The 12,099-nt window shown below is 52.3% G+C and overlaps 1 protein-coding gene across 1 annotated transcript in view; it reads right to left on the bottom strand.

The window, feature by feature from the left end:
- Nucleotides 1-247: 247 nt before the first annotated feature.
- Nucleotides 248-12,099, bottom strand: part of GALNT16 (polypeptide N-acetylgalactosaminyltransferase 16) — a 60,419-nt gene continuing 48,567 nt past the window's right edge. The window contains exons 14-17 of the mRNA XM_012000920.1: nt 7,508-7,649; nt 6,688-6,813; nt 2,469-2,608; nt 248-1,383 (exon numbers count right to left, since the gene is read on the bottom strand). Coding sequence (XP_011856310.1) covers nt 2,471-2,608; nt 6,688-6,813; nt 7,508-7,649 — 406 coding nt within the window. The 3' untranslated portion in view covers nt 248-1,383; nt 2,469-2,470. The remainder of the gene's footprint in view (nt 1,384-2,468; nt 2,609-6,687; nt 6,814-7,507; nt 7,650-12,099) is intronic.

The following is a 12,099-nucleotide window of genomic DNA, read 5'->3' as shown; positions in this document are numbered from 1 at the left end:
TTTTGGTCCAAGGCCTGCCCTTGCAGTAGGGCCACCTGTTGGCCCCCACCAACAGGAGCAGTCAGGAGTTCCTGGGGCACCACAGGACATGGAGGCCGACGAGCAAGCTACCAGGTGCAGCAGAGGGCTAGACTTGAGCACGTACAGTTTCACTTTTACAGAAAGGAGGCCCTGACTTCCCCCACGAGGCGGCGGAGGGTGGTGCTGAAGGGCTAGGCCTGGAGGCAGAAAGGAAGGCGCTGGTGCGTGTGGACATGTAAGAAGTGGTTTTATTCCAGGTGTGTGTTTCATAAAGACGAGGTCCTCAAGGACAGCTAGTGGCACATGCTTTGGTCAAGAAGAGGAAAAGCAAAAACAGAATAGGGCTGAGTTGCCACAAGGGACTGGCTGATAAGTGCAGAGCCTGATCTGACCACAGCAAAGGAGAGACCCTTTTGAAGGCCCCCTGGCCAGCAGTCCTCTTATATTCAAGAGGAGAAGCCCCCGCTCCCCAGCCCCAAAGGTCCATGCCCGAGTGTGGCCCAGGCCTTCTAGTCCATCCTCTGGGGAGAGGCCTTTTTCCTGGGCCCGGTTCTGTCCTAAGCTGTGGCTGGAGGCTTCCCAGATGAACAGGGGATCTGAGGCTGCACCTGGCTGTGGAAGAAACATCACAACAGAGGACGGGCAAAGCGTGGCCCTGGGGGCGAAGGGCCCTGCACTGGCAAGTCCAGGGGTGTGCACTTGGGCATGGGAGCGCTGCTGAGAGGACGCTGGTGAGAGTCAGGAGGCGAAACCGCTGGAGAGCCCTCCAGAGCAGGTGCTGCGGACCACACACACTCGGCTGCCGACCCCAAGGGCCGCGTGGAGGGAGCAGGCGATGGCAGTTTGAGCACACCAGGGAGGAAGATTAGGGGGTGGCAGCTTGGGCAGGCAGTGGCTTCAATCCAGAGCAGAGGTTCAGGCCCTTTGGGGATCAGGGACCTCTTTTAGAAGCCATGGACTCTTTCCCCAGGAAAATGCATGTATGCACACACATGCAGTATTTTAGGGACAATTTCAGGAGATTCCTAGACCTTCTGGAATCCATGAACTCTACAGGTGTGTGGATCCTTGGCCTATGAAAGACAGGGGGCTCCTGTGGTAGGTATATCTGCCCCAGGCTGGTCTGCTTTGTAGGGGAGACCCCCAGGGTCCTGGTACCAACAATCCTTTGCCCAAGAGCCAGTGGGGCAAGGGAAGCAGGGCGCAGGGATAGCAGGAGCAGTTCCAAGACTAGGCCATGGGATAGATGTGTGAATGTGTTCTCAGTGGCTGTGAAAAGGAACTGGGAGTTCTCTACACAAACAGGAGCCACAGCCAGGCTCCCAGCCCAGTGCAATAGCTGACACTTCAAGAAAATCCCTCCTGTAGCGGGGAGGGGAATAAGGGTGATGTTGAGCCCTAATGACTTAGGGGCTGTTCATGGTCCAGAAAGGAGGTTCCCTTCTTTCCAGCCACCTTGACCCATGATGCTGTATTGACAGAGGCCAAAACCTTTGAGAAAGCAGGAGTCAAAAATGACAAACAAGGCTGGGGCTACTCGGGGGTGTGTGTGGCTACCCGTCCTTTCAGTGGGTCCTGGCCGCAGGGACAGGGCACGAGCTGTTCCAAGAGAGAGGTCTCAGCCTGACACGTGGCCAAACAGAAGCAGAGTCTGTTTAATAAACTATGCCCGAATCTTCCCCTAGAGATCCCTCTGCAGCCTTTTGCTAAGAATGTGGGCACCCTCAGGCACAGGACCGGAGGCACAGTGCCGGGCTCAGACCCCGGGGCTGGTAAAGTGTGGAAGGGACTGCGTCCTGGGTAAGAGAACTTGTTCTTTTGGTGCTTTGCTGCTCTTCTATCCATGTTCATTTGCAAATTACCCATCCTTTGCTGCCAAGATACCATCCGTCCCCACCCAACCCAGTGCCACCCTGGGCTTGGCATCACTGACAGGTCACCAGGCTTCTCACCTCCTTCCTGTTCTTTACCTGCTCCTGTAGGCTGCCCCTCTCCCTTCAGCCTCTCCATCCACACTGCCCAATTCCCCCGGCCCTGCCTGCCCACACAGCTGGGCCTCATGACCCAACAGACCCCTGTGTGGGCTTCTGTCCTTGCTCTCTCCAGGCAACAAGGGGAGAGACCACACACTATTGTCCTGGCCCCAAGAAGCACCAAGGGAGAGGACAAAGAGCCAGGGGCACCTACTCAGTCTCTACCCAGCAACAGTCCAGCACCCTGACCATCTCCTCTCCCGGGGCACGGCCAGGACAGCGCTGAGGGCATCGGGGCGTGCCCGCCTGCGCCCTCCTGGAACAAGCTTTGGAGAACGTGTGTTGTGGTGGGTATTTGCTGATGGTCCCGGCGGAAATGTGGGAGATGGGAACAGCCTGCTTTGCACTCCCCCACCCTAACCCCCTTCCGGTCCCAAAGTCTCATGCAAAAGGTACAGGAGGCCCCGGGGCTACCGTCATGTGTGTGGCAACAGCTGCCACTGCTGGGCCTGGGCGTCAGCCTGACACTTGCTGGTCACCAGCTGGGCAGGCTTCGTCTCCAGGCAGAGGCCACTGACTGAATGCTGGATGAAAGATCCTTTTCTCCTCCATTTCTAGGAGGAACGGAGATGGGTTAAGAGAGGAAGGAAAAAACAATGATTTAAAAAAATAATGTTGTACTTTCATTTCACATGCATGTACTCAACCCTTGTATATAACTAGGACACATCCCCCTCCTTTTTTTTTTAGGCATGATCTTGTTCTTGCAGTGGTGCCACCATAGCTCACTGCAGCCTCGAACTCCTGGGCTCAAGGAATCCTCTTGCCTCAGCCTCTGAGTAGCTAGGACGATACATGCACACCACCATACCCAGCTAATTTTTAATTTTTTGCAGAGACCGGGTCTCGCTATGTTGCCCAGGCTGGTCTAGATAGATCCACCTGTCTTGGCCTTCCAAAGCACTGGGATTACAGGCATGAGCTACCATGCCCAGTCATGCCCCTCATTTAAATCAGGCTGTGTATTCCTACGTAAGAGGCTGCCCCCATCCTACCCTAACACCAGCTTTAAGCCCTGCCCTTCCCAGCAGGGGTCTTGCTTCTGTAGTTTGCAGAAGTTCCTGTCCAGATCAGAGGAGGCAAAGCAGAAATCCCCTGTGTTTATTTACAATGTAGCTTGGTTGCCACGTGCAAATCTGCATTTCTAACTTCTGTGTAGTTATTGGGCCCAGTTTCTTACATGGCATCAGTTGCTGGGGCTGAGGATTTGCCCTCTGCTTTAGATGGGCTCTTGTTCTTCAGGTCACCATAGATCCTGCCTGGTCCCGACTTTTCTCCTATTGGGGTTTTCCCACCAGCTCCCTGTAGGCACTCGAGCTTGTCAGTCCTGGCCTAGGTAAATCTTTTACTTCTGCAAACATGATTTCTTCTTCCTACAGTCCTAAGCTTCTGACCTGTGAGGCCAGTTATCTACACCCCCTAGTGGGAAGCTGCCTTCTTTGTAGGGATGAAGTGTGGGGCCAGCAGGGTGGTGGGAGACTGGACGTCTCGCATCAGAGTCATGCAGGGGCTCCTGGTCAGTGCCTTCACCTCCTGGTGCCTCCCCGTCCCCGGGTTTGACAAGGGGGAGAAGAGTTGCTCCTGTAGAACATTAGGGAAGTGCCTGGGTGGAGGATGGAGTGTTGCTTGGAACATTTATGAGAAGGGATGAGAGGCAGAGACCTAGGTTTCAAGGCTCAGGGAAAAATAATAGTAAGATAGGTCCATTTTGGGTTTCTCTCCTATTTGCCTCCCATGCAACCACCTCCCCTCTTCCTTCTCCTCTCATTCACTGTGTCTTTGATTAGAGGCAGGAGTGCTCGTGACCATGTGGAGGGAGCCCAGAGGGCTCTGAGGGCAGTGGGTGGACAGGGAGCAGCTGGGGGGAGAGAGATGAACCCACCTGGCTGCAGGGATAGGGCTAGGGCTGCAGGGATAGGGCTAGGGCTGCAGGGATAGGGCTAGGGCTGCAGGGATAGGGCTAGGGCTGCAGGGGGTTGTGCACACAGGGTGGAAGGCAGGTGCGGAGCCTGGGCTCCCAGTGGGAATGCAGGGATGTGAGGGGTAGGGCCAAGACTCAGCCTCTCTGGGCCCACATGGTCTCCGTAGGAAACCTAAAGGTCAAGGGCCTTTGGATCCCCCCTCCTATTTCTTCATGCTCTTCTAGTCCTTGACATTTACCTCACGTAGGCCAAACCTCCAGCAACGCCCAGCTGGAGAGCGTATGGCCATCCTCACCCCAGGGAGTCTTGGTGCTTAGTGCCACCTCAGCATCTAGCCTTCTGTAATATAGTGGCTCACTCCCTTCTTTCTCTTCCACTAAAGTGCAAATTCCCTGGGGGTCAAGGACCATGTCCTTTCATCCTTGTGGCCAATATGATCTGTACATTCTCTGGTACAAGGTAGGCACCCAACGTCATTTTGTTTTTGTTTGTTTGTTTGTTTGAGACCAAGTCTCGCTCTGTCGCCCAGGCTGGAGTGCAGTGGCACGATCTCAGCTCGCTGCAAGCTCCGCCTCCTGGGTTCAAGCGATTCTCCTGCCTCAGCCTCCTGAGTAGCTGGGATTACAGATGCATGCTACCACGCCCGGCTAATTTTTGTGTTTTTAGTAGAGACGGGGTTTCACCATTTTGGTCAGGCTGGTCTCGAACTCCTGACCTCATGATCTGCCCACCTGAGCCTCCCAAAGTGCTGGGATTACAGGTGTGAGCCACCGCACCTGGCTGTCATTTTGTTTCAAGATGAATGAATGACTGAATCACCCAATCATTAGGAAGTGCTCCCTAAACAGCAGGATTCTCATTCTCACTTACTATCAGTGCTATTAGGCACAATCTCAGGGTTTCCTGACTCTCCAGGCCGCTCAATTCTGGGCTTGTCTGAGAAACAATATCACATCACCCACTGTCCCATCTCCACATCTTGGTTCTTACAGATTCGTTGTGAGGTAGGCACGGGAGGGAGCCTCTTATTTTGTAAGTGAGGCGACTGAGTGAAGGGAGGGGGAGGGAAGACTGAGCTGGGGCCTGCTGCTCCATCACACCAGGTCTGAGGTACAGGAGCCTCTCGGATACAGGAAACCCAGCTAGCCTTGGAAACAGGACCAGCAGGGGACCAAGAAGGACGGCCGGATTCCAGAAGGCATTGGCAGTGGGATAGCTGCTCATCCTGGCCTCCTGGGGGAAGAGGGGCACAGGTACCCAGAGTGCCATCAGGAGCCTGGCAGGACTTGCAGGGGCAGAATGAATGGGGCCAGGGAGATTCCTACACACCCCATAGGCTGCGTCAGCACAAGGGGGGAAATGGGTGATTCAGCCCCAGAGGGGCAATTGAGTGGAGGTTTGCTCGGAGATAATTCCTCAGTGGGAGAGGGTGGGCGTGGGTTCAAGGATTTGCCCTCAGAGAGGTGGGTGCTCTAGATGCAGGGGACACTGCAACAGCCCCACTGCAGGGCAGGGCCGAGGGTGGACTGCATCCCCCCACCATCCAAATGTGCTTCAAGTGTCCCACAGGTCCAGCAAGTGGGCTAGGCACACAGATCCCTCAGACACACACAGGCTGGAGGGAGAGGATGTGGCTGCTTTCCAGAATGGCACAGCAAACTGCTGTTCATCCTTTAAAAAACATGCCGACTCAAGCAAAGAACAGGGGGGTAGGTGGAAAACCCTGCAGGCCAAATCAGAGAGGGAGCACCGTCCTCACTGCCTGCACCGACGGAGGCGGGCACAGGGAGGGCTTCCGAGGAGCGTGAGCAGGGGAAGCGCTGGAGCAGCCTCTGAGCCTTGGGTCCCATTCCCTGGGTGGCAAGGGAGCCCTCCAAGACAGGAAGGGAGCAGCACAGAAGGGAGCTGGCTGGCTCTGGAAATCCAGCCTTTGGTTCCACTGTCACTGGTTGCTGTGTACCCTGAGCGAGTGACTTCACCTCTCTGTGCATCAGTTTCTTCCCTGACCCTGACCTGTCTCCCAGGATTAGTGGTGACAGTGTGGGTGAGAGTATCGGACGAATGGAAAAGGCAGTGCTCACGTGAGGCTGGTCATGCCAGCTTGGACATCATTGTGTCTGGATCTCAGTTTCCCTAGTCTGCCAGCAGTCAAGAAATACTTATTGAACATCTACTATGTGCCGGGTTAAGACTATGTGCCTAGAAGTCACACTGACCTGGGTTTGAATCCCAGTTCCACCCCTTCTCAGCAGTGTGATCCGACTTATATTCTTTAGATTCAGTGAGCCTCAACTTACTCACGTATAAAATGGAGGTAGTACTAGAACCCACGTCACTGGGTGGCTGGGAGGATTAGATGAGATGATCTATTTCAAATTTCTAGCACAGGCTGTCAGTAAAAGCTAACACTTATTTGAACTGTGGTGGTTGTCAGGAGCCAGGCATACCGTGTTAACAAGACAAGTGGTCCCTGCCTTCATGGAGCTCACAGCCTGGCAGGATGGCATTAAACGAATAAGTACCCAAAGAAGTATTTCCTCATGGGCAGAATAATTGGCTTGACCTAGACGCTGACTTTGCTCCCCTCCCCACAGATCCTCCTCTGAAGGGCTTATTTGAGTCAACCAGGGGCTCCCCTGCCAAGGTCTGCCACCCTGAAGCACGGTTCCCTGGGGCTGCTGGGCCTCTGTGCTGCAGGCAAGGAGACTCACTTGCTTGCCTTCTCTAGGGTTGCACATCTGCAGTATGACCGGGGATCCGGGGGAAGACATTAAGGTGGAGGTGGCAGCCAGGCACTTCCCCTGCTGCTGGATAAGGTGGTCACTGAACAGCCATGCCTGCAAGGCAGGGAGAAGAAAGGCCAAGTCAAAAAGTACAGCGATGGGTGGAGAGATGGGTAGATAGGGAATAAATCAAACACATGGCATATTTTTGTAAGATTTCTACAAATAATTGTAGGAGCTAGGGTGGTTGTATGGGTATTCACTGTACAATTCTTATTATTTTTCTATATGTTTGAATTTTTTGATAAAATATTGGGTTGGGGGAGCTTAGCTGGAGCTGGCCAGAGGGCAATCAGGGCTGTGCCAAGGGACTGTGGGGGATGAGAGAGAATGACAAGACATGGAACCAGGGCAGCCGAGAGCTGCTCCTCACTGGAGTCTCCATGACCTGCTTTAGTTTCGATGTGGGTGCAACACTCATATGTTGGACCCATGTGTGCACAGAAATCTTGAACATTGCTTGTCGCATGAGCTGAACCCAGCTGGATCTCAGGAGAGAACTGGGCACTATCTGGGCAGCACTTCTCCCTCGGCAAGCACAAAGCAGGTGGTGCACACGAGTGACAGGCTGGAACTGGAAAGGGGATACGAATGTGTAGGACCAGAGTCTAGGGGCCCCTGGCAAAGTGGGTTTGTGTAAGGTGTAGACAGAGGAGAATGAGTAGGGGGAAGTCCCTCACCCCACGCCTGGGCAATGTCCCCAGCTCTCTCCCACTCCCATTCCTACCTGAGGTCCTAAGCAGCTTACCTGGGCGGGCTGGGGGTTCTTGGCAGACCCTCTGCAGATCCCCATTCCAAGCAGGAAGTCACCAGCTGTGTTCTGGCCCTGAGATTCTAAGCAGTTCGGCCCCTGCTTAATGATGCCAGGGAGCGCTTCCTTCACAGGGATCCTGAGAGAAAAGACAGCATTCAGGCTTGTTCTCTGCGCCCCGAGGCTTACCTTCACCCTCCGCCAGACGCCAGCATCCCATCAGCTCCGGGAGCGCCGAGGTGTCTGCGGGAAGGGGCCTGGGAGCAGCCTGGCCAGCAGGGGAGGGGAGGAGCAGGAGTGGCCTCTGGGAAGGCTGGGCCTGGGCCCCAGGAATTCTTCCAAGTGGCTCTGGGAGCCTCTGCCCTGGAGGCTGGGCCTGAGACAGAGGATGGGGGAGCCATGGGTGGAGCTCAGGCTGGAAAAACAGAGCCCCTCAGTCCAGAAAGAGGAAAGCCTCAGGAGAGCCTGGGGCCAAAATGTATGCTCAATAATCAATCCCAAAATGATAGGGAAGGGGGCGCTTCGAAGAGGCAAATTAAACACAAATATGAAAATGTGTTTAATCTCAGTAATGATTAAAGAGCTACATATCAGAGTCACCAATGTTTATTTACCATGCATGTACATTTGTACACACACACACACACACACACACACTCTCTCTCTTAATGACAATGCCCAGTGTTGGAAACAGCTGTGAGATTGAATCTTCTCACACCTTCCTGGTAAGAGTGTTGATTAGCACAGCTTCTCAGGAGGGCAGTGTGCTATTATGTCTCAGAGCCCTTAAAATGCAAACACCTTGGACCAATATTGCCCCTTGTAGAAACATATCCTACAGAAATAATTATAAATGTTGTAAAAGATATTCAACTCAGAGTGACTGATTATATTGAAAACACCAGAAATTTCTAGATATCTAACAACAGGAGCTGGGCTAAATAAATTTGGATTCATCCATAGGATGGAAAACCCTGTAGCCATTAAAAATGACTTATGGCTGGGCATGGTGGCTCACACCTGTAATCCCAGCACTTTGGAAGGCCAAAGCAGGAGGATCACTTGAGGCCAGGAGTTCAAGACCAACCTGGGCAATACAGAAAGACCCCATCTCTACAAAAGTAAAAAAAAAAGTATCCAGGCACAGTGGCACATGCCTGTAGTCCCAAGTACTTGTGGGGCTAAGGTTGGAGGGTCACTTGAGCACAGGTGGTTGACGCTGCAGTGAGCCGTAATGCCACCACTGCACTTCAGTCTGGGCATCAGAGTGAGACCCTGTCTCAAAGTACATAAATAAAATACAATTTTAAAAAATGACTTTGTGAAATAATACTTGCCAGTATGTAAAAATGTTCACAGCACACTATTAAGTAAAACAGGCAAGTTTTAAAACATTGTAATTATTATTATTTTATTTATTTATTTTTAGATGGAGTCTCGTTCTGTCACCCAGGCTGGAGTGCAGTGGCACGATCTCAGCTTACTGCAAGCTCCGCCTTCCGGGTTCACACCATTCTCCTGCCTCAGCCTCCTGAGTAGCTGGGACTACAGGCACCCGCCACCACGCCTGGCTAATTTTTTTTGTATTTTTAGTAGAGACGGGGTTTCACTGTGTTAGCCGGGATGGTCTCAATCTCCTGACCTTGTGATCCACCCGCCTCGGCCTCCCAAAGTGCTGGGATTACAGGCATGAGCCACTGCACCCAGCCAAAATATTATATTATTAAAACACTGTTTTTAATAATATAAATCCGGCTGTCCTTCTTGGTCCCCTGCTGGTCCTGTTTCCAAGGCAAGCTGCGTTTCCTGTATCCAAGAGGCTCCTGTGTCTCAGACCTGGTGTGATGGAGTCAGCAGGCCCCAGCTCAGTCTTTCCTCCCTCTCTCTTCACTCAGTCTCCTCACTTATAAAATAAGGGGCTCCCTCCCCTGCCTGCCTCACATATGCACAGGAAAATATGCTTACACACACACACACACACACACACACCTTATAGGTAATAAACCTGAGGACGCTGCTGGCCCCAGCTGCTGCAGGCTTGCATACCTGAGTTCAGGTTATGTTCGTTCTTGGATTAAGGACTCACCAGGCCTGGGAGTTATGGGAAAGCAGGAGGGGTTACAGTCTAACTGTGTGCCTTCTCTGCCTCCTGTTACCTCTGTCGGTGAAATAATCTGGGCCTGGGGGGTTGGGCCATTATAATATGTTTGGCATTCTTTGATGTGGACATCTGTAGGATCTAGACCGAACCAGGTCTTCCTTCCTCAGGGCTGGCTAGAAGCCGCAAAGTTCCAGAACTGATCTGCTCACAAAAGGCTCAGAGTGACCCTTTCCATTCCTCTCCCACACCCCTGGCAGCAGCCTGTGCCTCTCCAGACTCCCTTTGGGAGGCCGTGCAACTTTCTAGCAGAGGTGGCAAACCGCCGACTGCCAAGCTGAACCTGGACCCTGGACATGGTCTGGCCTGCATAGCGTGGTGGTTGTTGCTTTTAATTAGTTAGTTGGCAATATTGAATGATTTTAAGGTTACATAGAAACCTTCAAATCTGAATCTAGCTTCTCCTGAGAAAAATGGAAGATCAGGCCACAAGGAGCTTGCATTCCAGCATGGCACTAATCCGCCGCGGTGAGTAGCCGCTGCCCCTCTGAGTGGGGCTTTTGCATCACAGTTTGCCACAGTCCCCACAACTCTCCATTGTCTCATCCCTACCCATTTGACTTATTGACATCACCTGCCTGACCACTGTAAGAATTTGAGTTCGCAAACCCTGCCACGTGCAAGCATGTTGAAGGGCAGGAGCTCCACACTCTCTGCCTCATCTAGGAGCAATGTGTTACATTTCCCTTCTCTGTAGCGACAAGACGGGTACTGAGACCTCTTTTATAACTGCTCAGGGGGAATACAGCACGAGGGCCAGGGGTTGTTCCAGACCCTGCTACTCCCCTGTTGCTTAGGGTGTTGTGCAAGCTGAGGTGAGGTGGACACTGACCAAGGTTGGTAATGCCCAGTGATGCTTACGGAAGAAACCCTAGGCTTGGGAACAATCTCAAGATCAGACGCAGCTCCTAAGCTGTCACTGTGGCAGCAATTGTGGAACAGCTGGGATAGCAGTCATCGCCACCCTTCCCCAGCTCCCCGGCAGTGCCAGGCTAAGCTGTCCTGTTTGTCAGCAGACCTCTAAACTCTGCATCCACTTTCTTCTCTATGGGTCTCTTCCGTGTACACAGGCTGCCATTAGGTCCATTCCCCAAGACACTACTTCTTTCTGTTAGAAAATTGACATACTGGTTTTGTTAGAAGAAGAATGCTTACTGCCATTTGCTTGGAATTACTGTCATGGACATGCCATGTCTACTATGCAACTAGCACCCTCACAAACATGATGTGCTTGTGCAATGCACAGCCTGAACAACAGTTCCTGACAGTCCTAATGCAAGTAATAAATTAGCAGTTGCTGAGGCCAGCTGCAGAGCTCTAACCTGGAGAAGGGGCAGAGCCATGGCAGGCGTAGGAGAGCAAAAGCCTCTTCTTTCAGCCTCCTCAGTCTCCCCACTGACTGTTTAGGCAACTATTTAGGGACCCCCTATTTGGAGGAAAGTTGGTATCACTCAGGCCTATGGGTCCCCTTTCTAATCAACAAATTGATCCACTCCTGGCCCCTCACCCTGGGAACTGGGGGTGAGTAATCCAGATAGGAATGAGGTCTGGGGTTTCCATTTTAGCGACAAAAAATTATTTTAACTTTCACACAGTGGCAGAACAAACAGAAGAAGACTTCTGCTCCTCATCGGCGTAGCTGGTTCATCTCCTGCCTTGTGATCGAGCCAGGTTTCTGAGAGTTATGAGACATTTCTTTCCCTTGGTCCTTGGGGGTGTCATCAGACCCTGTGGCAGGGCGCTGGGGTTGGAGAGGAACGGCATTCCCAGGCCTCCCCCACTCTTCCCACAGGCTGCCCAACTCATGCCCTAGGACTGGAACTAGTGGGCTTCACCCAAATGTTGTATGAACGCTGACACAGCATAAAGAAGTGACTGCTCTTTTTTCTTCAGCGCCTCAGAAATGATGCATCTGAATGAGCACTGTCCCCTACAAGTGATCACTTCAGGAAGTTGCATTTTCATAAATTAATGTTCTTCCCATCACAGCTAGTGTCCAGGGAACTGGGGTTATCTAGGCCACTGACTTTCTCCCAGTGACACTGCCATTGCTCACATTGTTCTGGAACTTCTTGGAAATTGCTCTCAGGGTCAGTTTAATCTCGTTCCTTTACAGTCATGCTGTATTTGGGACCTGGGATTATAATTATCTGGGTTAATCATCTAGCTTATTCACTGCACTTGGCTACAACTTAATGGTGGCTGTTGGCCAAAAATCAAACCTGTCCTCAAAGGGACAAAGATTTGCCTCTTTCAAGGATATGCAAGCTCTGAGGGGTGAAGTGTTCCGGAAAGCCACGGCAGCGTCCTTGAGAGAAAGCTGGCAGTGGTGGGAAACGTGTTCCCCAAGGTGACAGCTATAGAGGGAGCATGTGGCTTTTATACATGATTGAGGTGTACGGACTGTGCAATTTATTCCATTAAAAATATT

This window comes from Mandrillus leucophaeus, unplaced genomic scaffold (genome assembly GCF_000951045.1).
Source record: "Mandrillus leucophaeus isolate KB7577 unplaced genomic scaffold, Mleu.le_1.0 Scaffold641, whole genome shotgun sequence".
Classification (NCBI taxonomy): Eukaryota; Metazoa; Chordata; class Mammalia; order Primates; family Cercopithecidae; genus Mandrillus; species Mandrillus leucophaeus.
This window is presented reverse-complemented; position numbering and strand designations above follow the sequence as displayed.